The sequence below is a fragment of the Callorhinchus milii genome, unplaced genomic scaffold (genome assembly GCF_018977255.1).
Source record: "Callorhinchus milii isolate IMCB2004 unplaced genomic scaffold, IMCB_Cmil_1.0 Scaffold1, whole genome shotgun sequence".
Classification (NCBI taxonomy): domain Eukaryota; kingdom Metazoa; phylum Chordata; class Chondrichthyes; order Chimaeriformes; family Callorhinchidae; genus Callorhinchus; species Callorhinchus milii.
Window position 1 is genome coordinate 135,124,448 of NW_024704742.1, and position 25,489 is coordinate 135,149,936.

Consider the following 25,489-nt stretch of genomic DNA (forward strand, 5'->3'; position numbering starts at 1 on the left):
GCCTTTCTGCCCCGCCCTCTGGAACTCCATCTATCTCACCCCCTCCCTTGCCTCCTTGAAAGGCTGGCTCAAGTCCCTCCTCTTTGACCGTGCTTTCAGTCTTCCTCTCACCCCCATCCCCTTTGCCCTCCACCCCTCATGATTCCAACCCCCAGCGTAGGTGCAAACCCTTCACTGCCCTTCACAAAAAAAAAAAAAAACCCTCTGCGCCCCCCCCCCCCAGGGCTCACATCAGAGCCCACTATGGTCCTGTTGGGTTCGATGCCCCAATCTGCGGGATAATGCCATCCACCTGACCGCTCGCTCCCGGTCCCCGCGTGCGCACTATGGCTGCCGCTTTGACCCGAGCCCCCTCACCCCCTCCCTCCCTCCCCTCCTCTCTCCCCCCAAACCCTCCCCCCTCTGCATCTCTCCCGCTCTCTCCTCCTCTCTCTCCGTCCCTCTCGTCTTCTATCCCCACTTGACCCTCCCACAACCTCCCTCTGTTCCAGTCTGGGAATCCTCCGCCGGGCTCACCGCGGCACTCGGCGTTGGCTGTCCAGCAGCAGCCACACCGACTGCCCCATTCCCCACCACTCTCGCCAGCCACCCCGGACACAGACCCGGGGAGTCAACCTCTCCTCCCTCATCCCCATCTCCCCCACCCCTGCCTCACAACCTGGACCCCCCTCCCCTCCCACACACCCTTCTGTCAACCGCTCCCTCCACATCGGACTGCAAAATGTCCGCTCCCTCTGCAACAAGGCCCTGGTCATCAACGATCTCATCCTTGATGAGAACGTTGATATCATGGCCTTGACAGAAACGTGGCTCACCCCAGGCGACACCTTCCCCCTCACGGAGGCCACGCCACCCGGCTACACCTCCCACCACATCCCCCGCCCCAACCGCCGTGGCGGTGGTGTTGCCCTTATCTCAAGGACACCACTTGCCCTATCCCCTACTCCTCTGGCTCTTTCCCCTCCTTCGAGCACCTCACCCTCTCCCACCCCTCATTCCTCTCCCTTAAAATCCTCCTCCTCTACCGGCCCCCTAAAACCTCTCCCACCTTCATCTCTGACATTTCAACACTCCTCACATCTCTTTGCCTCTCTCTGATCGCCTCATCATCCTGGGCGACTTTAACCTACACTTCACCCCCTCCTGCTCCATCTCCACAGACTTCTCTTCCCTGCTCTCCTCACTCAACCTTTCCCTACACATAAACTCCCCCACTCACAGTCACGGCCACCCACTCGATTTGGTGATCACCCGGGGCCTCAGTGTCTCGGATGTCACTATTACCGACAAGGCCATCTCCGACCACTACTTCATCTCCTTCACCACCTCCACCCCCCTCCCCACCTCCACCAGACCCACCACCATCTTCTACCGCCCTTGGAAGAAGTTACCCCCACAATCCCTAACCGATGCCTTGGAGTCCTCTGAACTCCTCTCCCTCTGGCCTTCAACCCTCACCGACCCCTCTTCTCCTCTCTCCCTCCTCCACAATATCCTCTCCTCCACACTCGATACTCTTGCCCCCATCACTTCCCGCACTGTCTCCTACTCCCGCTCCTCCCCCTGGTACACCACCCACCTCCGCTCACTGAAATGCCAGGTGCGGGCTGCTGAGCGCACCTTTGTCAAATCTGGCCTAACGGTCCACCGACAAATCTGGCTGGACCTCCTCAAAATTTACCGCTCCACTCTAGCCTCGGCCAAGTCGTCCTTCTACTCCAGGATAATCCTGGAGGCGAAGAACAACCCCAGGCTACTGTTTTCCACCACATCCCGACTCCTCCGTCCCCCCCGCCACCCCGCGCAGGTCATCTCCTCCAACCTTCACTGCGAGGAGATGCTGGATTTCCTTGAATCCAAGATCAAGGGAATCCGCTCCGCGGTCACTTCCCCTCCAACTTCCACCCACCACCCACCCCTTCTCCCACCACTCCGACTCCTACCCATCCTCCCCTACACACCTTCGTACCCGTTTCCCCACCCTCTGTCACTGAACTCATCCTATCCCTAAAACCAACCACCTGCTCCCTTGACCCCATCCCCACTCCACTCCTTATCTCCCAGCTCCATTTTCTTGCCCCACACATCACTGACATCATAAACCTAGAAGGCCTAATCACCGATGGTTGAACGGGCAGAGCGGGAGACAACAACAACAACATTCCATTTATGGAGCGTCTTTCACGTCAGGAGGACGTCCCAAGGCGCTGGACAGTTGGGTCGGGACCCGAGCAGGGGGGAAATGGTCAGAGTGAGGGGAGGGAAGGGAGGGAGCGAGGAGGGATAGAGTGTCGAGAGGGGAGCTGAAGGCACGGTCAAAGAGAAAGGTCTTGAGACCGGCCTTGAAAGAGGAAAGGAAGGAAGCAAGGCGAAGGCACTGGGGGATGGAGTTCCAGAGCCTTGGGGCTGAGAGGCTGAAGGCCCGGCCACCGATGGTAGGGCGGTTGGGGCGGGGGATGTGGAGTAGACTGGAGCCAGAGGAACGGAGGGTACGGGCAGGTAGGTAGGGGGATAGTAGGTCGGAGAGGTAGGAGGGAGCGAGGCCATGAATGGCCTTGTAGGTGAGGATGAGGATCTTGAATTCGATCCTCTGGGGGATGGGGAGCCAGTGGAGGCGAGCGAGGGTGGGAGTGATGTGGTCGCGAAGCCTGGTGCGGGACAGTACACGAGCTGCAGAGTTCTGAATGACCTGCAGTGTGGAGGGAGGTGCCGGGAAGGCCGGCGAGGAGAGAGTTCCTATAGTCCAGCCTTGAGGTGACAAAGGCGTGGACCAGGGTTTCAGCAGCGTGAGGGGTGAGGTAGTGCCGTAGTTTGGCGATGTTTCGGAGGTGATGGAAGGCGGTGCCAGTTGTGGTGCGGATATGAGGAAGAAAGGACAGCTCAGGGTCGAACAGAACGCCGAGGTTCCTGATGGCTTTGAGAGGTGGAGAGTGCAGCCTTGGATGCTGATGCTGTCAGCGCCTGAGGTGCGGCGGCGCTGACCCGAGCCAATCAGGAGGGCCTCAGTTTTGCGCACGTGGAGCCTGATTTCATTTCTCTACCTCTACCCTGTGTACAGGTGTTATAGATTATCAATAACTTATCTTAGACGCCTGCTCAATACAGGCAAAAATGATTGAGATGTGCAGTTTTTCACATGGAAAATAATGGATGAATTGGTTACACTTCAATCTCCTCAATAACATCAAAACATTAAAACATAACTTTCTTTTTCCGCTAGTTAAGGGAACTTTGGGCATGGTCGGTGAGCCCAAGGCGACAGTGCTTGGAATGTAAATCAAAGACTCTGCTTCAAATTAGCCTAACAGGAGAAGTGGTGTTTCAGAGCTTCCAGAGGGATAGAAGGTGTGTTAATTTGACATGTGCCACTGTTGGAAGGGTCCAACAACTGTAATAACAAATTACACTTGAATAGCCCCCTTCACTTTGGAAAGACATCCCAGGGCGCTGGACAGTCGGGGTTTTCTGGACCCGAGCTGGGAGTTGGGCTTAGGAGGGTGAAGGGCAGGAGGGTGTGGATGGGAGGGTGGCCGAAGAAAGCAAGAGAGGGAATGAGGTGGAGGGATTGTGGGGTAGAGTTCCAGTGTGTGGGGCAGAGATGCTGAATGCTCGACTGACAATGGTGGAGAGGGAAGTGCGAGTGACCTGATGCAGGCCAGTGTCCGCCGAGTGGAGGGAGCGGATAGGCTGATATGGGGTTAGGGGGTCGGAGAGGTGGTGGGGAGCAAGACTGTAGAGGGCTTTGAGGGTGAGAACGAGGGTTTTGTGCACGATTCTCTGACTATTTGGTGTGTGTGTGTGTGTATGAAGATGGAAGTCATAGCTTTGGTAAAGAATACACAACAGTGTTTGGGGCAGACAAGAAAGAACTATTGAGAAAAGATGAAAGTTTAAATGTCTGTTAGGCAAACAGCCGTGAGGCAAACAAGAATTGCTTTAAAAGCTGAAAGTGAGAAAGTCCTGACGGCTGTCCTCAATTCCATCCAAATCACAGGATTGGGACTCTGATCTGACGCAACATCAGCAAAGGCAAGTTTATTAGTGTAGAAGTGAAAAGGCGAATTCTATATGTTAAACCAAAGTCTTGTAGTGTAGTAATCAGTACACTCGACCCGCGTTTGATTTCTGGGCAGGTTTCCTTACTCCATACGCCTCTGTTTACGATTGTGCGAATCGCTTTCTGCGGGTAATAAACCTTCAAAAAAAAATTGTCACTCGATCTACGACAGTTCGTGCGACACTGCTGTACACAATTGGCTGCTGCGTTTCAAGCACAAAATACACAGTCAATCCACTTCAAAATATACTGTATTCTGTGAAGCTCTTTTAGATGTCTCAACGTAGTGATAAGGCGCGTTATCAAATGCAAGGATTATTATTTAGCGTGCAGTTCCACAGAATTTAGTATTTCTGGGGTAGCTTGACAGATTTTGAGATTCCTTCACACTCGACAAGGTCCACACTTTTCTAGGTGCTTGAGAATGTTTCTGCTGCTTAAACTTTCTTTGTGAAATAATAAGTAATAATCCATGCATTTGATCGAGCGCCTCATCACGTCTTCAAGACACTTCACAGAATATACAAGTGAATTCAAGTGAATTGAAAATATTCCACGTTATCCCCAAAATATTTGCAGCACAAGCATACAATTTTTAATTTATTTTTGTCTGAACTCTATTTTTAATATAATCTAATATATTGTAAAGTGGATCGACTCTGTGTTTCTGGGCAAAACACAGCAGCAAATTAGACACAGCAATGTCCCACAAACAGTCATGGATTGAGTGACCAGATTTTTTGGGGGAATTATTACCCCAGGAAAGCGATCCGCCAATTGACTAACAACCGGGCTCCTACTCTTACTGCTGGGTAAGAGGGCATGTGGAGTAAGGCAACTTGCCGAAGGTTTTGCCCTGCCCGGGAATCAAAACCGGGTTCTCTCGCTTGCGAGGCAACTGCAATTTGAGCTAAACAAGTAGATTAGCTAAAAAAAATCTAAAAAAAAGAGAGCTGTAAGAAATGGGAATGTGTGAACTGTGACAGTTTTTAGCGATTCCAAAGGCACAGTCAGAGAGGAAGGAGTGAAAGTGCAGCTGATTTCATGGAGCTAATTCTTAACTGCTGCTTAACATGTGAAGCAGAGATTAAGACAATTGGGACATTATTGCCATGTTTTTACTTGTAGAAGCGGAATGTATTGATTTTAGAAGTGGAACGGGAAGCTTGATTTATGTTTCCAAACTGTCTTAACATTCAACCACTCCCTGTTTGAGACTATCCTGTTTGACTTTCGACCCACACACAGCACAGAGACAGCGTAGTCTAAATCACCAACATGTTGCAAACCTCCAGATTAATAGGTTGTTCACCTCATAATTGTTTGTGGCAGATTGATGCGTGCTAAGTTGGTGATGTGTTTGCCTACAAAAAACAATAACAATGGACAATAATTATTATGAAGCATTTTGAGGTGCATGAAGCACTGTAAAAATACAGTTATAATAATACTCGCATTTGATTTAGCGCCTTATCATGTTGTTGTGACGTCTCGAAGTTCTTCACACATTATACTGTAAAGGAGGATTAACTGTATATTTCGTGGGGGAAACGCATCAGCCAATTGCGCACATCAGTGTTCCACGTGTAATTCAAGTGTTATTTGAAATGGGTGTTGGAAATGTGACTAAACTAGCATTCACCTTGTGAACTTGTTAAGTTTGTATTTTAATGATCCACGTACATATTACCATCTTCCCTGTGCTCTTTCCTCTCCCCAGGGAGCTTTACCAAAGTACTCTCACAATGCCCTTATGGTGCAGGCCATGAAGACCAACCTGACCGATCCAGATGTCCACATCCTTTTCTTTGATGTGGAAGCTCTGATCATCCAGCTGCTTACTGATGAAGCATCCAGGCCCAACACCACTCTTATTTCCCCGGAGAGCCTGCAGAAAGCACCGGGAGGAGCAGACAAAAGCAGCTCCTTCCTCACTGGCAAGCGAGCAGCTGTGCTTTTCCAGCAGGTGAAGGAGACCATCAAAGAGAATATTAAAGAGCACTTGCTGGACGACGAAGAGGAAGGTGACGACGAGACCAAGAGACAGAAGAGGGAAGAGAGTGACCCAGAACACAAGGGCACCAAGTCCAAGCCCCTCACACTGCTAGAGTACAACCTCACAATGGACACCGCCAAGCTGTTCATGTCCTGTCTTCACGCCTGGGGATTGAACGAAGAATTAGACGAAGTTTGCCTCAACCGCCTTGGCATGTTGAAACCGCATTGCCCCGTGTCCTTTGGCTTGCTGTCACGAGGCGGTCACATGTCGTTGATGCTTCCCGGCTCCAAGCAGATTGCGTACAAGACACTAGATGGTGCCCTTGAGACAGGGAAGGTGCAAGTTCTGGGAAACAGCACTTACAACGTGTCGCGGGCAGTCACGACCCAGCACCTGCTGTCCCTCATCTCCTTGGCTAACACGCTAATGAGCATGACCAATGCCACCTTCATCGGGGATCATATGAAGAAATTGTCACAAAGGTGTGGTGTGGGGTGGGGGCGTTCTCTGTTTATGGTGCAATTCGCAATTAGGCCATAGGAAAATAGTGGTGAATTCTGATATACAGTAAGTCATTGCGCAATGCATTAATGTTTCAGAAAAGCTTTTCTTTTTAAAAAAATAGTATTAATATCCAACTCAACACTTGTGTGCTGTATGGACTTTGGTTTGTTCTGTACGCTCTCCATTATATTTCTATATTTTATAGTAGATGTTTGTTAGTTTGTTTCTTACCTTTTCCTGTCTCTCTCCTCCTTTTCTCTCTTCCCCTCCTCCTTCTTTCTCTCCTCCCTTTTCTATTTCTCCCTCCCTTCCCTCTTCCATCTCTCCCACCCCCGCCTCCCCTCAACGCCTTCTTTTTTTCCACCTCAACTAAAAACGCACGAGATTGTGTATGTGGCGACCTCATCTGCGGTACTGTCATGAGTCTCCATGTGTCTGTCCTGAAGGGAAACATTATCCTGCGGCTCCCTTTAGAACAAACGAGCCTTTCCAAAACTTGCCAGCAGCATTCAGAGCTAACTATAACTGAGAGCCAGACGCTTATCCATTATATGTTTGTAGCCTATACCAGGATGGGTCCAACCTTTTGGGTGCTGGGAGGCCGAATGCCCTATTTGAGAAACATCTGTGCATCATACAAGCAATATTTTTCTGTTTCCCTCCCAGAAACATTAACATGACATTTAGGGGCTATGGTGGGAGCGGGTGAGCCGGATGAAATGGGGGGGTGGGGGGGAAATGAAATCGGCCCACTGACTGGAATGCAGCCCATGGACCGCGAGTTGGACCACTTTGGTCTATACAATCTACAGAGATAATGTTCACAAGGTCACGAGAGACATTGACAAGAAGGCCCTTCAGCCTATTTGGTTTCAGCCTTCCCAAAAACTCGCCCTTCAGAGTTCTCATCATCGAATCTAGCTTTTTTTTAAATAAATGAGTCCAGCATTCTGGCTTCAGCTACCCTTTCTGATAACTAACAACAACAACTTGTATTTATATATCAGTTCCAATCATTATTTACCCTAAGTAAAGAAATACTTCCTGGTGTCTGTCCTGTAATTGCCCTTCGCAACCTGTGTCCTCTTCTGTTGTTGCATTCAAAAATATTACTTCCTCAATCCATTTTAAAGTGATACAAACTTCTATAAGGTCCCACTGAGACATCTCCTTTCAAGGGACTGAAGAGCCTTAGCTTAGTCTAATCAATGCTTATAGCTCATTCTCTTAACACTGGGGATCATCTTTGCTATAGCCTCTAGTGCCTGGGCAGTCCTCTTATGTCATGGCAACCAGAACTGTAGTCTAGATGCAGGCTGACCAGAGAAATATAAAGCTTCAGTATGACTTCTGGCGATCTGGACATCACTGATTTGACATCGTCGTCCAGCATTCTGTTTGTCTTGTTCATTGTTTCCTCACGCTATTCTGATATATATATATACTGTAGCTCAGTGGTTAGAGCACTCGCTTTGCAAGTGAGAGACCTGAGTTCAATCCCAGGCAGAGGGTGAAACCTTGGGCAAGTTTCCTTACTCCACACAGAGCCTAATAATAATCCCTCCAAAAAACCCAAAACAATAATAAATTGGTCATTTTCAATCTACGACTGTTTGTGGGACATTGCTGTGCGCAATTGGCTGCCGCGTTCGCCTACAAATATACAGTCAATTCACTTTACAGTATATTCTGTGAAGCGCTTTGGGACATCCTTCCGATGTGAAAAGCGCTATATCAAATGCAAGGATTATTATTATTATTATATGGTGACAGATGAATCAGTTAACACTCCTGTTCTGTTCTGTCCATGGAATACTATTCTTGCTTCCTATATATAATGCCTTGCATTCATCTGTTCTGACTCTCTTTCATTGAGCTAGAAGGGGCTGCAAGCAGACTATCAAAAGGTCACTAGATAGAATACAGATACTGTGAGAGGAGGCAAAATCAGACACTGCTGCGTTTGAACTTGTATATTGATGGCATATCGAATGGGTTATTACAGTGTTGGAAAAGCACCTGACAGTGTGCTGATTACAAGTTATGTTAAGGATAAAATCCGCCTGGTAACACATTGCTGAAGTATTTGACCATCTTCCCTCTGTGCTATTGATGGTGGAAGATCGACAGGAGGGAGGACAAGGGTGGTACTTTGTACCTAATTATCTGGCTGGAAGAGAGAAAACAGAGACATTTTCAAATTAGGGGTGTTTTTGTGCAATCAAATTTGACGTAGGAGCAGATAATATAATAATAATTTGATATAGCGCCTTAACACATCTTTGCGACGTCTGTAAAATGAATCTATATTTTGTAGATATACTGTAAAGTGAATCTATATTTTGTATAGATGGTAGTAGGACTAGCTATTTAGCGTTAATGAGAAGGGTGTACTCTCAGGCTTGCAAAGCATGACTGATGTGGAAGAACTTCAAAACCCAAGCAGTATTACCCCCCAAGCAAGCTTGACCTGTTCTGATATGCGGTAATTAATATTTAATTGTTATTCCTTGCAGACCACAGAAACCGAGCACCCTAGAGATGACTAAAGGGAAACCTCTCCCTCCTTTCTGCAGCTCTGCTTTACAGGGACAGATCAAACAAGGTAACTACAAAGCAAGCTAGCAGTGAGCAGAGAACTAAAGTGACAGAGGTTGAGGCTAAATGTATGAAAAAATTCCTGTTTAATCTGTGATTTAGCTTTTTTTTCTCCAGTGAATTTTTCCCTCTTGGTTTCTGAAGATTTGACATTAACCAACATTTGAGAAGGATGCTGTTTACTGATGTTTAGGCATATTGATGCTCATTATGTCGCTGGGTGCTGCAAAACTACGCCATAATAAATAAAGTAGTATTTAATGCAAGACTTATTCATTATGTTAAATTCCTACAGGGAAAACATCAGAGAGGCAATGTGGAATTATACAGTAAGTAGTTATGGATACGAAACGTTTATCGATGGAAGTTTAAGGTCTTGTAATGAGTTCCCACGTTACTTTTAATATTTTGAATGCTACTGAGCATTTAAAAAGCAATGGGTTATATTTTAAGTATTACATACATTGGAAAACTGACCTGTTGGTACATTGTTGAAAGCTGCATGCTTGCACATTAACAGCATGGTTTAAATGTAGTGCTTTATCACGTGAGAACATCTCAAAGCAATTAATCGTCAACTCCAATGCAGTGCTGGGGGAATCCTGCATTGTCGGAAGTGCCGTCCTTTAGATGAGACACTAAACCAAGGTCACTTCTGCCTGTTCAGGTGGATGTTGAAGATTCCATAGTTCCATGACACTAATCGAAAAGAGAAGGGAGTTTCTCTCTGTGTACTGGGCAATAATTTCACCTCCCCTCCCCAAAACATTGGACATTCACTTCCTGAAATCCTGTGAAGTGCTTGCGATATAATAATAATCTTTGCTTCGAGACAAAGTGTTGTGGCTGTTTTCACAGATAGGCATTTTGTAAAGAGCAAGGTTCCCATATCCGCAGCCATGAGGTGCGTGAATGGTCGATCAATCTGGAGGATAGCGAAGGAATCACAAAATTAGGACAGACAATTGAGGATAACACATAAAGAGTATTGTATTGGATACGTTAAGAGGAACTTAGTGGAAAGCTCAGAAAGCATCAGTGCAAATGTTTAGCTATGGATGAAGTAAGCAGAGCCACTTACAAAAAAATCCTTTAATGGACAAATTGTCGATGTTATTGCGTGAGAAGCTGGAAACAAAAGGTGCATTAAATACATTCTTCGGATCACGAACAAAGGTTGGACAAGTTCCAGGTCCAATCAGACTGGCACAGAAATCTATAACTGACGCTAGCCAGGAAAGCATTTGCTGTGCAGAAGCTCAAAGCCGCTAAATGACTGCAGGGCACCTGATCTGTTGTTTGGCTGCTAAGAAGGTTCTTTTGTGTCTGTCCTCCATTTTCTTTGATCTTCTGGGGATTCTTCAAAACAAGTCGAGGAATGAACAAGCTGATTATGATAGGACACTGTGTGCCTCTCACGCCCCGGCACTCTTTATTCCACATCTTATTTCCCACCTGACTCTACAGGACAGATAGTATAGATGGCCCATCACATCGGCACTGTTAGTTTTCTCTACATGAGGCACTCGAGTCTTAACCCACTTTCCCATGTGTTCCTCTGAATCAAAATGAAACCCTCGTATGTTTGTTATCGTGTAGGCGGGAAACAGAGTGGGAAATTCATCCCTACAACAAAATACAGTAACAAATTAACCTTATTCTTATGAACGATAAGGATGATGAACATTTTCAACGAAGTTATAGTCGACGAACCAAATTGTGTCCTTTATCTGTGCTTAGAGAGGAATGTCTATTGGAATTCAGCTGCTTAGTGTGAGGTAGGGATGGAGCTAACATTTTCCTTATTCAATTTATGCAACTGATACTACATCATGCAAGGCTTAGAGATTGGGGAGGAGTGGGGGGCAGGTGGACGGACAAACAACTTTTCTTTAGGCAAGTCCACTGTAAACTGCTGAAGCTCGCTCTCCCCAGTTGAAAACGACAGGGTTTTGGGGAGCTCTCCCTTCCCCTTCTATCTCCGCCCGCCCGCCTTTTTGTTGACCAGGGCAAAAGCCAAAGTTCCTTGTTTTTTAAGACTTGAAAAGGGTTTTGGTACATGAGCTGCATTCCTCCCCCCAAAAAATGTATTGATTACACCAGAATGGGATCGAAATCTTGTTGGATAAAGATTCCATCAGCTTCTGATTGACCTTTTACCTTCCACAGATTTTAGATTGCGTTGTGAAAAACACTGTGGTTTTGTATGGAATGATGAATTCCAGATCTCGACTGTGGATGCTTCATGTCTCCTGCCTCGTGTAGCATTAGAACAGGCTGACTTTCCTCTGAAAAGCAAATGCTCATTGAAGCCGCTGTCAAAATTTCATGCGATTGAAGTGGTCCTTGGTTGGGGGAAAATATTATTCTTACCTCATCACCCGGTGGAGCGGGATACTTTTGACCACTTCAAAGATCATTGTACTGAGCGGTAGTGGCCTGCTTCACATAAGATTGCAGGCTGTTGGAGTAATCCCCACTTCACTGGCGCTTTATAGCCATGAGCTTGCTGACAGCTTAGCATGACAGTCCTTGCCTCAGGGCTTAGCCCCTTTTAAATGGGTGCAACCACTTCCTGTGAACAAAGAAATATTCCACGTACCGTCTTTACACTTCTCTCTTGCAGACCAGGATACACTCTCCCACATTGCTTTTCAAACAAGTGGTAGATAGCTCCCACGCGGTAGTTTTGGGCCCATTTGCAAGTGGTTGCATTTGGTGTATGGTTAGGCCCACACTCTGCATAGTTTTTAATTGTATCTCGTTAAACTGTTGTAAAATCCTTTCAAGTAGAAGGTATTTTGCTTGCAAACCTTTTGCTTTATACCTTTCAAAGCCAAAAATAGCTAAAGCTTCTTCAAAGTTTAGAATAATTGATCTCACAAGGTAAAAGGTGGATTTAGCTTACACCTTGCTACTAGGACTTTTGCAGACTTAAGATTGGCTTTGCTTAAAGTGCTGCTATCTGATGAATCAGACAAACTGAAAGGACTTGCATGTACTGTATTTGAATTTCAGGGTGCAGGAATAGAAACCTGGCTCGGTTTATAATGCTCTTACATTTGGGTCACGTTGGGTTGAATCGTTCAGATTGATTGTTCATTTACCTCACGACTGTTTGCTGGGACCTAAATGTCCAAAATGTTTGGCTACAGATCCTCAGTCAAGGCATTTGGTGATAATTACTCTTGATAATCACTTTGAGATTTCTCTCTATGAGCTGCTTCAAAAAATACAAGTTTATTCTTCTAGAAGTGCAAAGCGTAGGGATACCCCATTCTTTCACCCTTCCCGTTTCCCCCACAAAAAAGTCGATTCACTTTACAGTATATTGTGTGAAGCGCTTTGAGACGTGTCAATGATGTGATAAGGTGCTATATCAAATGCAAGAATTATTATTATTAAAAAAATACAAGTTCATTCTTTCTTTTACACGTGCAAAGCCTAGGGAGAGCCCCATTCTTTCATCCTTCACGTTTTCCCACTGTATTAGCTGTGCTGGTACAAGCCAGTCGAGTAATAGGACCGTGACCAGCATGGGCTTTGTAAAACTGATCCGTCACAGTGATGCCAATTGTGAAGCAGATTCTTTTTATGGACATTTCCAAGCGGATAAAGGAAAGCGTTCACAAAGTGAAAAGCAAATACACCGTTTGAGCAACGCTGTCTAATTTTCAAGCCGTTGTAACAACACAATGGGACAAATGCGCTGCTCCTTTATTTTTGATCCACTCGTGTGTGACATATGGTAATTTTTCTATGAAAGTAGGAGTTGCCCAAGTCACGACCTCTGTACTTGATAGTGCGCCTCCCCCCCCCCCCAGTTAGACGAGGCACGCTGTAAGGGCACTGACTTTTCTTATGTTAATGTCACCCAGCGCACTTGAAACGTTTGTCACTTTTATGTTTTCTCAATGGTTTAAAACGCTGACAAATTACTGCAAGTAAAACTTCACTGCTTCCGACTTCCCTATTCTGTTTCCTTTCCTCCTCACTCTGTTCTTCTCTCTACACAAGTGGTTTTGTTAACCTAAATGCTATACAAAACAAGGCAGCCAATTGCTATGCAACTCGGGCTTCCCTGTGCTTGATGACGAGGCAGTTTTGCAGATTTTTAATTAATATAATAATAAAAATCCTTGCATTTGATATAGCGCCTTATCACGTCTTCAAAACGTCTCAAAATGCTTCGCAGAATATACTGTAAAGTGAATTAATTGTATACTTGTGGGCGAAACACAGCAATTGGCTACTGCATTTCGCCCACAAATGTACAGTCAATTCAATCCACGACTGTTTGTCCCTGGATTGAGTGACCAAATTATTATTATTTTTTTTGAGGGATTATTATCCACAGAAACGCGATCCGCCAATCGACAACCGGTTCCTCTTACTGTCACTCCATACATGTGGAGTCAGGAAACTTGTCTAACATTTCGCCCTGATGGGAATCGAGCCCAGGTCTCTCATTTGCGAGGCGCGTACTCTTCAGCACTGAGCCACAGGACTTTTTAATATCAAAAGCCTTAAATATCATCTCTTTTTTCATCAGTTATGAAAATCATTTGAAGCACTTTTCTCTTTTTCAGAGCTTGAGAGCCGACTAGTTAAATACCAAATTTTGCTTTGTATATCAATGAACCACTTGTAACACAAAAAATGTTTTCAGTAAACTTTTATCTATTAAAAAAATCTGAAATCCTATCTGGGCGACAATACAGCCTGATCCCCTGATATAATGCATTGTTTTAGGTCCATACAATTAGAGCTGGTGTAAAACAATACAATAAATCGTATTTATATAATAATAATCGTTGCATTTGATGTAGCTGCTTATCCCCTCGTTGAGACATCTCAAAGCACTTCACCGAATATATTGTGAAGTGAATTGACTAATTTTATAAATATATATATTACATTTAGCAGATCCGCAAAATAAAAATAAAACTGACCCGCGCTACAGTGGGACCTCAGAATGAAACAAGTGAAGACAGAGAAGTGTCAGTACACTATCAAAAACACGTTCCTTAATCAAGTGTATTCAAGCTCTCTTGTTTTCATCTCTTGTCTCCCCCACCCCCCCCACCACACACACTTAATTCAATCTCCGAGGTTGAATCTGATGTGTTTGTTACCAGCAGAAAAATGTTAAAATCTAATTTATCCTGTCTTGCTTCTGCCATTTTGTTATTTTTAAATTCTTTTTAATGCTATTTAAAAATAATGCGATTTAAATATGCTCAGATTTTAAGGATGGCAGCACTATGGGACGTCCTCCCGATGGGAAAGGCGCTATACAAATATAATTTGTTGTAGCTTGTTGTATAAGCAGCTGATATAATACACAAAGTTTGTTTTACTGAGGGCCTGACTTGTGGTATTTTTCTACGTTCCTCTCCTTATGTGAGAACTCCAGGGTTCAATATAAGATCATTCCACCTTATGTTTTAAATCGCAATTCCTCTGCTTCTTCTCCAGAAATGCCCACCTTAGGGAGCTGTTTAATGGATCAGATTCATGGATCAGTTTATCCATGAATTTATTCCCTTGACAGAAAAAAAATTCCCGTCCAGATTTTAAACATTCTTTACATCAGCAAAAAAACGCAACAACAGTGGCCTGGGATAGCCCTTAGAATCACTGCACTTACAGTAAATCCTACAAAGTGCTTTGAGGTGTCCTGACATGAAAGGCACTGTATCAAAGCCCCCTGTCGTGCCCTTTCTAAAGACCATCTAAAAACCTATCCATCTAAAGTCCTCTCTCTTTGACTTAGACTTTGGCCACTTACCCCATTACCCTTCCTCTCCCACCACCCCCAATTCTTCATCCCAGCTTGTGCTCCCATTCGGTATTTATAAAGCTTTGAGACATTCTCTCTTGTGTGAAAGGTGTTATATATGAGCAAGTTGCTGTACTGTACGATAGCTTGATTGCTTCTTTAAATGATTTACACAGTCTTATTCAGCAGGAACTATTACTCACTGACTTGAATGGGTTGTTAAATTTGGACAACACAAATGCCCTGTTTAGGGCTCCCATTATCTTGGAACAGCTTGCCATGTGTCTGGTCATTGTGGCCGAGTTTCCTTCATACACGTCAGTCCTGCGGTCAGAGAACTGTTCAGCAAACAATGGTAAAGGTCTACTACATATGTAAGCAGGACCATGAGCAGGTTCCGTCTGTCTATCTAGGTGGATTTTAACGTTCTCATGACACGACTCGAAAAGAGAAGCATTTTCAAGTTAATGTCAAACTACTAGTCTGCTCAAACTCTCTGATTCTCCATGTTAATAAAAAACATTTAATTAAAATAAATCACTCTCATACTGTGGCCAACAATCTATCTGCTATCTGTTAAAACATGCCAATGACGATGGCCTCTGCTCCATTTACTTCCACAAATCAACTATTTTAGCTGTTTGTACAATGTGTTTCTTGATTGTAGAGATTGCGCAAGATTGCCTATTTGGGCCCATCTTGCTATCATTTATTAGTCAGATCCTAGCAGTATTAATTTCAAAGGTTATCTTGTATCTGACTAATTGTCCTGCTGCAATTTTGAATTTCAAAGGAGTCATGCGGAGTTTTGTGTGATCATAATGTGCACTTATTCACAATTCAGATGCATTTATGTGCATGGTCAACTTGGATTAAGTTTAAAAATTAATTCAAACATTGAAGTGACAATACTGTTTTCCAAAAATAGTCACCCTTTTATTGGGAAATGCAAGCTCTTCTGTATACAAGTAATTCCTCCAAAACCAACTTGTGTCAGAGATTGCAGGAAACACTAATTTAGTGTTTTTGCAGAAAGATTTGAAAGCAAGGCCATGATTCATAACTGCTATGGTAGAGGTTGCCTAGTGAAGCAGAGAGTGAGGAGCCAGGTTTATAATAATAATGGAGTGGAGTTCTGTAGTGTCCTGTAAGAAGGAACCCGTCTGTTACGGTTAGCCAATCGCCAAACGACCGGCTTCCTTCTTACTACTAGATAAACAGAGGTGTGCGGAGTAAGGAAAATTAACTAAGGTTTCGCCCAGCCCGGGAATCGAACCCTCTCACTTGTGAGTCAAGCGCTAACCACTACGCTACAGGACTCCACTGTAGTGATGCTCATTAGTTGACCAACTGTTGTGTTTTTTAAATTGATGTTGCAGACATCTGAGCACTTGTATTTCACGGTCATGGCAGAAAGCAAAAAAAATGGTATCCCGGTTTATAATGTGAAGGTCTTATGGTGGGTAAAGGAACTGTGGATTCTACCAAATGTACTTCTGCACAAGCATGAGATAATTCTCTTCGATATACTTCTTGCGGTCTCTTTTTTTTTTCCATTCCTACTAACGCTGTTATTATTATTTTCCCCTAAATTTACTCTGCTTCTCTTCTCTCCTGTCTTCCCTTTCTCTTCTGCAAGCTGCCTTGGCTGCCTCTGAGGCTGACGGCTCTGGCTCTGTTTTACACAGCTGCCCCTCAGTCAATGAAGGTATTCTCCTCCTTCTCTAATACTTCATGCCTTCTTCCATCAGTTTTGCTCTTACTTACCATGCGACTTTACAGTACCATCAAAGGTGGACAAGTGTAGGTGGACGCACTTGTGCGGTGAGTTGAAGTCGAGCAAAAGTTCTGTTGTTTTCTCCCATCCCTGGACCATTTATGTTTTGTTGAAAGTAGAATATGCCACATGTTTACATTTGAACACGTTTGAACTTGACATTCACACAGGGCATATGAACGGTTTGTGTTTCTAACCTGCTGCTCTGTGAAACGTTTAACCAGCGATTTGGCTGCAGAGGAATGGGAGTTCCAAATCAAAACTGGAAGTTTTGTAGACGGGTGCTGAAACTTGCATGACCTTCCACACACAATTTAACCTGCTTGCCTAAATATTAAAGTAAATGGCTTTATTAGTGTCGCTCAGTTGCCCACGGTTTAAAAGTTTTGGTTTGAGACAGCCTGAATACAGATCATTTTATGTAGAATTTCCTTTCTGGTACGATGCCATGAATTGGGATGCTCTCAAGTTAATTACGTACATTAACAATCAGACATTTGTATAATAACATCTTTCACATCGGGAGGATGCCTCAAAGTGTTTTAAGCAGCTGATCTTAAGTGTTAAGGAGAGCTTTGAAAGTGGGGAGTGAAGGAGTGACTTCGGGATGGAGTGAATGGAGATGGATGTCAGTGAACGTAATCTGGTAACTTTGGGATTAACACTATCCACAAATGTCTCAGGCTAGGTTGCTTCCACCTAACAGCTTTAAAGCATAAAGTATGCAAACTGAGTGCGTATCACCAGTATGTATCTCTCTTTCTCGTCAACCCACTTAGTGTTGAGACTAAAATGAATCGTTGAAATGACTGTCAGCCCATAAAGCCATTTTCTTCCTAAATCACTGTGAGCGCCATCTGATTTTTTTTTAAATTGTACACTTTGTCAAACGATATTTTTTTTCAAACTTTTGTTTGATAGCCTGCATTAAATTGTGAAGTAGTTGCTTTTTGATCTCTTAGAAAAGTTGCTACAGTTTATTAACAAGTTGTTTTTATCTAATGTTGTACTTTGAACCTACCATGCAGTTTTTCTGTGGTAAACGGCTGCAGTTAACACGCTAGCTGCCATCTTGTAGATAAGAGGCCTGAAATTCCACTTAGATCTTGTCTTAAAATGAATCACCTAGAAATCTACAGAACAAAACAAACCCAAATAATAATAATTTGGTTACTCAATCCACGACTGTTTATGGGACCCTGCTGTGCGCAATTGGCTGCCGCGTTTCGTCCACAAAATATACATTATATTCTGTGGAGCCCTTGAAGACATGATAAGATGCTTTATCAAATGAAAGAGTTATTGTATAAGGCCATTTGGCCCATCGTATCTGTGCTGGCTCTTTTAAAGAGCAATCCTTTCAGTCCCATTTACTTGCCATGTCATTGTAAATCATTCCCCACGACACTAGTAATAATAATAATAATAGTACTTTTTCCAGCAAGGAGACTGGTGCCAGCTCTGCTCAGATGTAGTTTGTCCATCCTGCCCAGACCACAATTGTGGAAAATTCTTTGTGTTGATTTCTAAACTTATTTACCACTGTTCTTGGAAGGAAATCAACATCCAAGTTAAGACTGAATTGAAGAATTTTCCACAATTCTGCACAATCCTAAAATTTTTAACACAACAATAACTCGCATTTACACACCGTCCCTTACACAGGGTGGCATCCCAGAGCGGAGCACGGCGCTGGGAAGGGGGAAGTGACTCAACACGGTTGAAAAGAAAGACAAAATGATCTTACAGGTCGAAGACGAGATGGAATTTCAGGCCCCGTTTGCTTGTAGTAATTGTCTGAACAGTGAAAGCAAATATTTTGGATGACCATTTGATAATCGCTGAAGATTCAGATTTGATGACACAACCTAGGCGCAGTGATTACGTGGAATGGACTACCCAGGGAGGCCTTGGAGGCGGATTGCGTCAACAAATTCAAGAGGGAATTACATAGCTATTTGGCGAAAAAAATCGATTCCTGGCATATAAAACATAGAAAAATGCAGGATTTTTTTTGTAAACGTTGCGACTAGCCAAATAGATCACATTTTTTTTTCTGGTCCTGTATGTTCCTATTTTTCAACTATGCAGCAAACCCCAAACACTGCACTGGAGGGTCAGCCTAGACTTGAGACTTGAACCCATAAACTCCCAACTCAGAGGTGAACGTGCCATTAATCTGAGGGAACAGCTGAGCCATTATTCTTAAACCCAAATTAATTCCAAATTTCCAATTAAGACTGAATTTTAAAAAATTGCACAATCTTAAGTGTTAATGTCAATAATAATAATCCTTGCATTTAATATAGTGCCTTATCACGTTGTTGAGATGTCTCAAAGCGCTTCACAGAATATACTGTAAAGTGTAGTTACTGTGTATTTTGTGGATGAAATACGGCAGCCAAATGCGTACAGCAGTATCCCACAAACAGTTGTGGATTGAGTAAACAATTTTTAGGGTTTATTACCCCAGAAAGCAATCCGCCAATCGACTAACAACCAGGCTCCTACTTACTGCTAGGCAAACAAAGGTCTTAAGGCTAAAACCATGATAATTTTCAGACCACTGACAGTGCTGATATGACAAGAAGAATGGGCCACTGACCTGACAGAAAAATTAAGTAAAATTAAGCAAAATAACTTTGTTCGAGAATCTGACTGTAAAAACATGTAAAGAAGAATTCGAGTGAAGATCACCTGCTCTGGAGTGAAACAGCCTCTAGATTACACTTATGAAAGTCAACAGGAAAAATATCTTTATCAAAATGCTAAGAGTCTGATTTTTTTGCTATAAAATCAATTAAGTGGTTGTTCAACTGACTGTCTGCTGTCAAAAAAATTCACAATAGGTACTGGATTAATTCCCTCTAGGGATATAATAAATAATAACCACATTCCTAATACTTGCCATTAGCAGATTAATCAATCTCATATTTCACAGCACTTAGATGCATTCAACACACACAGGTTTTAAATACTGATACAACATACACCGGGAACAAATTACATTTCCTGTTCTTGCTGCGCTCTCTCTCTCTCTCTCTCTCTCACTCTCCCTATCTCTCTGTCATTCAGTTACCACAAAAGCCTGTTAATGCCCCTGAGGAAATAAAACTAATTGGAACAATTAACTTTTAAATAGAGTTAAACAATAAACAATTCAGCTCATTTGTCCCTATAAATGAAATGCCTGAAAAAGTAGCCAGCAATTTAATCTATTGTTTCCAAATCTATTGAACAAGATATGGAACGTAAGTGCAAAGGTTACATATCCCAGGACTAAATTGTTAAATCGATTATAATAACAATAATATGCGCCTTTCGCAGAAAACAGAACGTCTCAAAGCACCTTATCGGAATAAATTAAGGTGAATGTTATATAGGCAAATGTGGCTTCTAAACTGCTATGGTAACACTAAGATGACACGATGGGACAAATGGCTTTCTCCTGTGCTGTAAATTACTATAGTAGCATCCAACAAGCAATGAAAGGAGTAGTCAATTAATTTGAGGGTAACTCTGGATGATAACGAAATAAATATAATCCAAGAAAACCATAAACCTTTTCTCCCCCCACCCCCACACACACATTATTTACAATAGTAACAGGCTATTGTACTGAAAGACTATGGGACTGAAAGGATTGCTCTCAAAAGACACGATGGGTGAATGACCTTGTGTTGTAAATGTCTATGGTTCTAGACAGAAGTGGCTCCTTAGAGCACACGGCATATAGAACTAAATTTCAAACACAATCAAATGGTATATGTGGAAATAAATAATGCCTTCTATTGAATGTGCAGACTTAAAGGGGGAATAAAATACCTTTTACTCATCAAAATAATTTTTTTTATCATATTAAGTTTACAGCACTGGAGGAGGACACACAGCTAGTCACTTTTGTATTGGCACTAGTTCTCCTCCCATCAACTACAGCTCCCCATCACCGAAAACCTTTTTCCTGGGGAACTGTGCTGGAAAGGCCTGGGCATTACACTGCAAATGGCGGAAATCGTGCCAGAAATGCCCGATTAAGCACAGTCCTTCAAACTCCACTGCATCCAGCAAGCACATTTTAGAGGCACCGCAGTAAACGAAATTCATCTGCAGATGAAATGTTGTGCGATTTAAATTTCCCACTTGCAATTCATGCTAATTCAGCTGCATTGCTGAAAAATTTGGGGCTGTCTCTTTGCAGACACCGTGCACTTGTTTGAAACCTTTTTACAAATAAAGTGATGGAGTCTTGCAACCTATCTCTCTGGGGCTGAAATGACTCGCAGATTCCAAGGGGTAAATAGGTAGCATTTTACTACAAGTCTTTGGAATTGATCTGGTTTTGCATGGCGCTGAGCGTGTACTTACGAGACATGACACTGTCGACGTACTGAGGCAGGTATGGAGCCCACGAGTCTATGGTTTCCTTCCGACCTTCCTTCCCAATTCGACCAAGCTCTGCCAATAGCAATGCCTGGGCAGCTCCTCGCACCTAAACCAACACACAGAGACACAGAGAGAGACCATAAAATAACATTCTTGCATTTTATATAGCATCTTTCTCATCAGAAGGACGTCTCAAAGTGCTTCACACTCGCCTACACGATACATGGAGTCCTGGCCAAGGCAAAACTTTAAAACAAATTTCCTAACTCCGTTTAGCTAGAAGGAAGTAGGAACCCAGTTGTTAGTCGATTGGCGGAATGTTTTTCTGGGGGTAATAATCCATCCAAAAAATAACAATTTTGTCACTTCAATCCACAACTGTTTGTGGGACACTGCTGTGTGCAATTGGCTTCTGCGTTCCATGCATAAACATACAGTCAATTCACTTTATAGTATATTCTGCGAAGCGCTTTGAGACGTCTCAATGACATGTTAAGGCACTATATTAAATGCAACGATTATTATCATTATTTTCATATAACGTAAATATATTATGCGTATTTTATAAGTGAACTCGGTGGACAACATCACACGGAAAAGTCCTGCAAAAGACCAAGGGATGAAACTACCATTTTTAAAATTTGCGCTCTGTGGCACGAAATACCAAATTCTTATTAGCTAACATGACATGAAACTAGCGAAGATCAAGTCTGGCAGAAAGTTACGCTTTCTGTTAGATGTTCACTCAGTAGATGCAGCACTTCCTGCAAAGTTGTATTTTGAACGTCTAGATATTTTGGAATTTTTAAGCTGACAGAACAGGTGGTAGCAGTCGTTTCTCGTGAGAAACTAATGGTTTTCTTATTCTTCTTGGAAAAATAACATAAGGGTTAAATCTCTTTACCTAAGAAATGAGCAACTGCCTTTGACAAATGGAAGATATGGCTCCAGCTCAGATATACAACTGAATTTTTGAAAGTTATTCTGACCTTGATTACGTGAGCTGCATTTATGATAAAAATAGTAATCCTCACCACATCACATAGTCAAGATGTCTACAGAGCTTCACAGGATATACCTAAAGTGGATTAACTGTGTATTTTGTGGGCGGAACGCGTAGCCAGTAGCACACAGCAATGTCCCACAAACAATTGTATTTTAGGGGGATTGTTGGTCAGGATACTAGGAGAAACTCCCTTCTCTTTTCAAATAGTGCCATGTGGTCTTTAACGTCCACCTGAACAGGCAGACGGGACCTTGGTTTAATATCTCATCTGTAGGACGGAGTACAGTGTCTGGAGCTTCTTGGTGAAAGTTATAGCAAAGACTAACTATGATCTGAGAACTTTTTGGTGTCTTGGAGAATACACACAGCCTCACACATAGAACAGAATAGAACCCAAACTGATCAGAAATGTCTTGTATTTTTAAATGGGAACTAATGTTGAGTAGATAAACCTGATGGAGGGATCCAGTTAGCACAGACAACGAAATACATAGTCAATCCACTTTATAATATATTCTGTGAAGCGCTTTGAGACTTTTCAACGACATGATAAGGCTCTGTATCAAATGCAAGGATTATCATTATTAATTATGGATCGAATAGCCTCCTTTCATGCCGTGCTGTGTATTTCCTATGGCTGTTTCCAGTAATGAAGTTATTGCTTTCATATTAATCCACTTTCTCTCCATTACTAAGCATATTATCCTTTATCAGAAAAAGCTTCTTAGGTAGCTATACTCAAATACTCGGTGCTTTGGGCATCTCTTGTGCCTCAAATTAAGGAGGAAATATAAACCAGGAAACCAGGTAGAAAACTTCGCTTACAAGGAAACAAGCCACTCAGCCCATCTGATCCCTCATGTTTATATCTAGCTTCCTCTTAAATGCATCTATTCTATTTGATTCAACCACTGCTTCGGGCAGCAAGTTGCACAATCTCACTGCTCTCTGCTTGAAATAGTTCTTCCTAATTGTCTTTGAGGCCCCCTTAGCACCATCTTATGTCTGTGTCATGCAGTTATGAACTCCCCAACCAGCAGGAACAACCCATTTATTCTTTTCTTTCTAAGAACGCAGTTAGGACTGAAATTAATGATTCAACCAAAAGAGGGATGATGCTCTGGGAATAAACTTACGTTTAATGTAGAATGTTACGCGAGGCACATTTGCCTCTATTTTGGGTTCAGGCCCCACATTGGAACTTTTAGCTCAACAGTGTTTGCTGACACTCCAATGCAGTGGTGAGGGTGTGATGAATTGTTGGAGGTGCCATCTTTTGGACGAGACGTTAAAGATCTCATGGCACTATTTGAAAAGAGAGGGAGTTTCTCTCTCCTGGTGTCAGGGCCCACAATCCCCCAAATTGGTCACTCACTTCATGTTTGTGGGACATTGTTATGAGCAAACTGGCTGCTATGTTGACCTGGAAATACAGTCGCTACACTTCATACTAAAACCGTGCGAAGCCCCTCGAGACGGCTCGACAACGTGAATCAAGTGCAAGGGATATTTTTATGTCGTCAAACACAGCTGTCAATCTGCACCAGCAATGTCCCATGAGCAACCAAACATAATCCTTACCCTAAACGCTAAGCCAGAGGCAGACAGCCACCACTTGGGTAGGGTTAAGCTAATTGCTATTTTTGGTGAAAATCCTGGCTCACCCTCCCTCAACCCCTTAATGCTATCTCATTTTTTTGCAAATCTGTACTTTCAACACAATTTCTGTCATTCCAGCAGAGGTGCAATGTTAAGGCTACCTGCTCATTTATCAAACATAGGTACCAGAAGCTATTTACCAGTCTCACACGTGCTGCTGAAACTCACAGTCAGCGAAGTGTCAACTGATAAAATATAGGGTATAAATTCTGATATGCAACCAGCCTCATATCAACTCGCTTGCAAGGCGAGTCCACATTTCTACAATTAAAAAAGTATAATTTATTTAACGTTAATTTTGTTTTCTTTATCATTTAAGGAGTGTCGACTTTTAACAATTTTCTCAACACAACTCGGATGAATTTAATAGATAAGTAATAATAATAATACTTAAGTTGTAAAGTGCTGGCGTTGAAAATGATGCCCCTCCTTTTTTTTGGTCAGCCAGGTGTCTGACACATGCGGACACCCACATCATGATTAAGCCTGATTGTCCAGCACCCTGGGAGTCTTTCCGACATGAAGGGCGCTATACAACTGTAATTTGTTGTTGTTAAGAGCATCCAAACCAAACCGAGAATTCCCTGCATCCCACCTACACATGGAAATTCCAGCGATAGATTGTTGGAATGGAATGCGCTCTCTCTAACCTGGAGGGACTCATCCTGCTTACCTAATCCCGGAAAGTATTAGGTGCAGGTTGACAAGAGTCAAGGTTTTGGGGACCCCAGGGTGTGTGTTGGGGTAACTGCTGGAGTCTAACCAGCTGAAACCGCATAGCTTGCCATTGAGACCACTGTCTGGCAATCTTTCCTGCTGCTTGTCCAGCTAGGGCTAACCTACCCGTTAGGGCTTTGTCCTGCAGATGCTCCTCTCCACGAGGCTCTTTCCCCTCACGATATGGTGACAACTCACTGCGCCAAGTCCAAAGCGACATTCTTTCTCACCTCTAAGCAACGGTCTTGCCAACGCCGGGCCAGCATCTCCAGAAGGGGAGGTCTAAAGTTATCCTGTCCGAGATGATCAGGGAGCATGACACAATGCATGACAGTGAGCTGACTCCAGCCTAAGGAAGTACATCAAAAATACTGTTATAATAATAATCCTTGCATTTGATATAGCGCTTTTCACGTCGGGAGGACGTCCCAAAGCGCTTCACAGAACACACTGTAAAGTGAATTGACTGTATATTTGTGGGCGAACGCGGCAGCCAATTGCGCACAGCAATGTCTCACAAACAGTCGTAGATTGAAAATGAACAATTTATTATTGTTTTTGGTTTTGGAGGGATTATTATTAGGCTCTGTGTGGAGTAAGGAAACTTGCCCAAGGTTTCGCCCTGACCTGCCTGGAATTGAACTCAGGTCTCTCGCTTGCAAAGCGAGTGCTCTAACCACTGAGCTACAGGACTCCACATTTCTAAACTTATTTACCACTGTTCTTGGAAGGAAATCAACATCCAAGTTAAGACTGAATTGATGTTCATGATAAGACTCATCGATTCAACGTTTAAATTACTTCCAACATTGTGACGATCCATTCAAAACCAAAAAGGTCAAGTGATCCCCTTTACACTGTTCCAGACCATCACATATCTCTATTCCCAAGGCCGTTTGGTCTTTATAAAATTGTCCCAATTTGTTTTATAAAGATGCAGTACTGCATTTTCAATAACTTACTGACTCTCAAAGCCATTGCAGAGCTGTTGATTGCGCAGCAAGTGT

General features: G+C 43.3%; 1 protein-coding gene across 1 annotated transcript in view; it reads right to left on the reverse strand.

Annotated features, from left to right (window-relative positions):
- LOC121848047 (WD repeat-containing protein 7-like) overlaps positions 1-25,460 on the reverse strand; it is a 244,397-nt gene extending 218,937 nt beyond the window's left edge. The window contains exons 1-3 of the mRNA XM_042331965.1: positions 25,445-25,460; positions 24,713-24,831; positions 21,083-21,206 (exon numbers count right to left, since the gene is read on the reverse strand). Coding sequence (XP_042187899.1) covers positions 21,083-21,206; positions 24,713-24,831; positions 25,445-25,460 — 259 coding nt within the window. The remainder of the gene's footprint in view (positions 1-21,082; positions 21,207-24,712; positions 24,832-25,444) is intronic.
- Between the last annotated feature and the right edge of the window lie 29 nt (positions 25,461-25,489).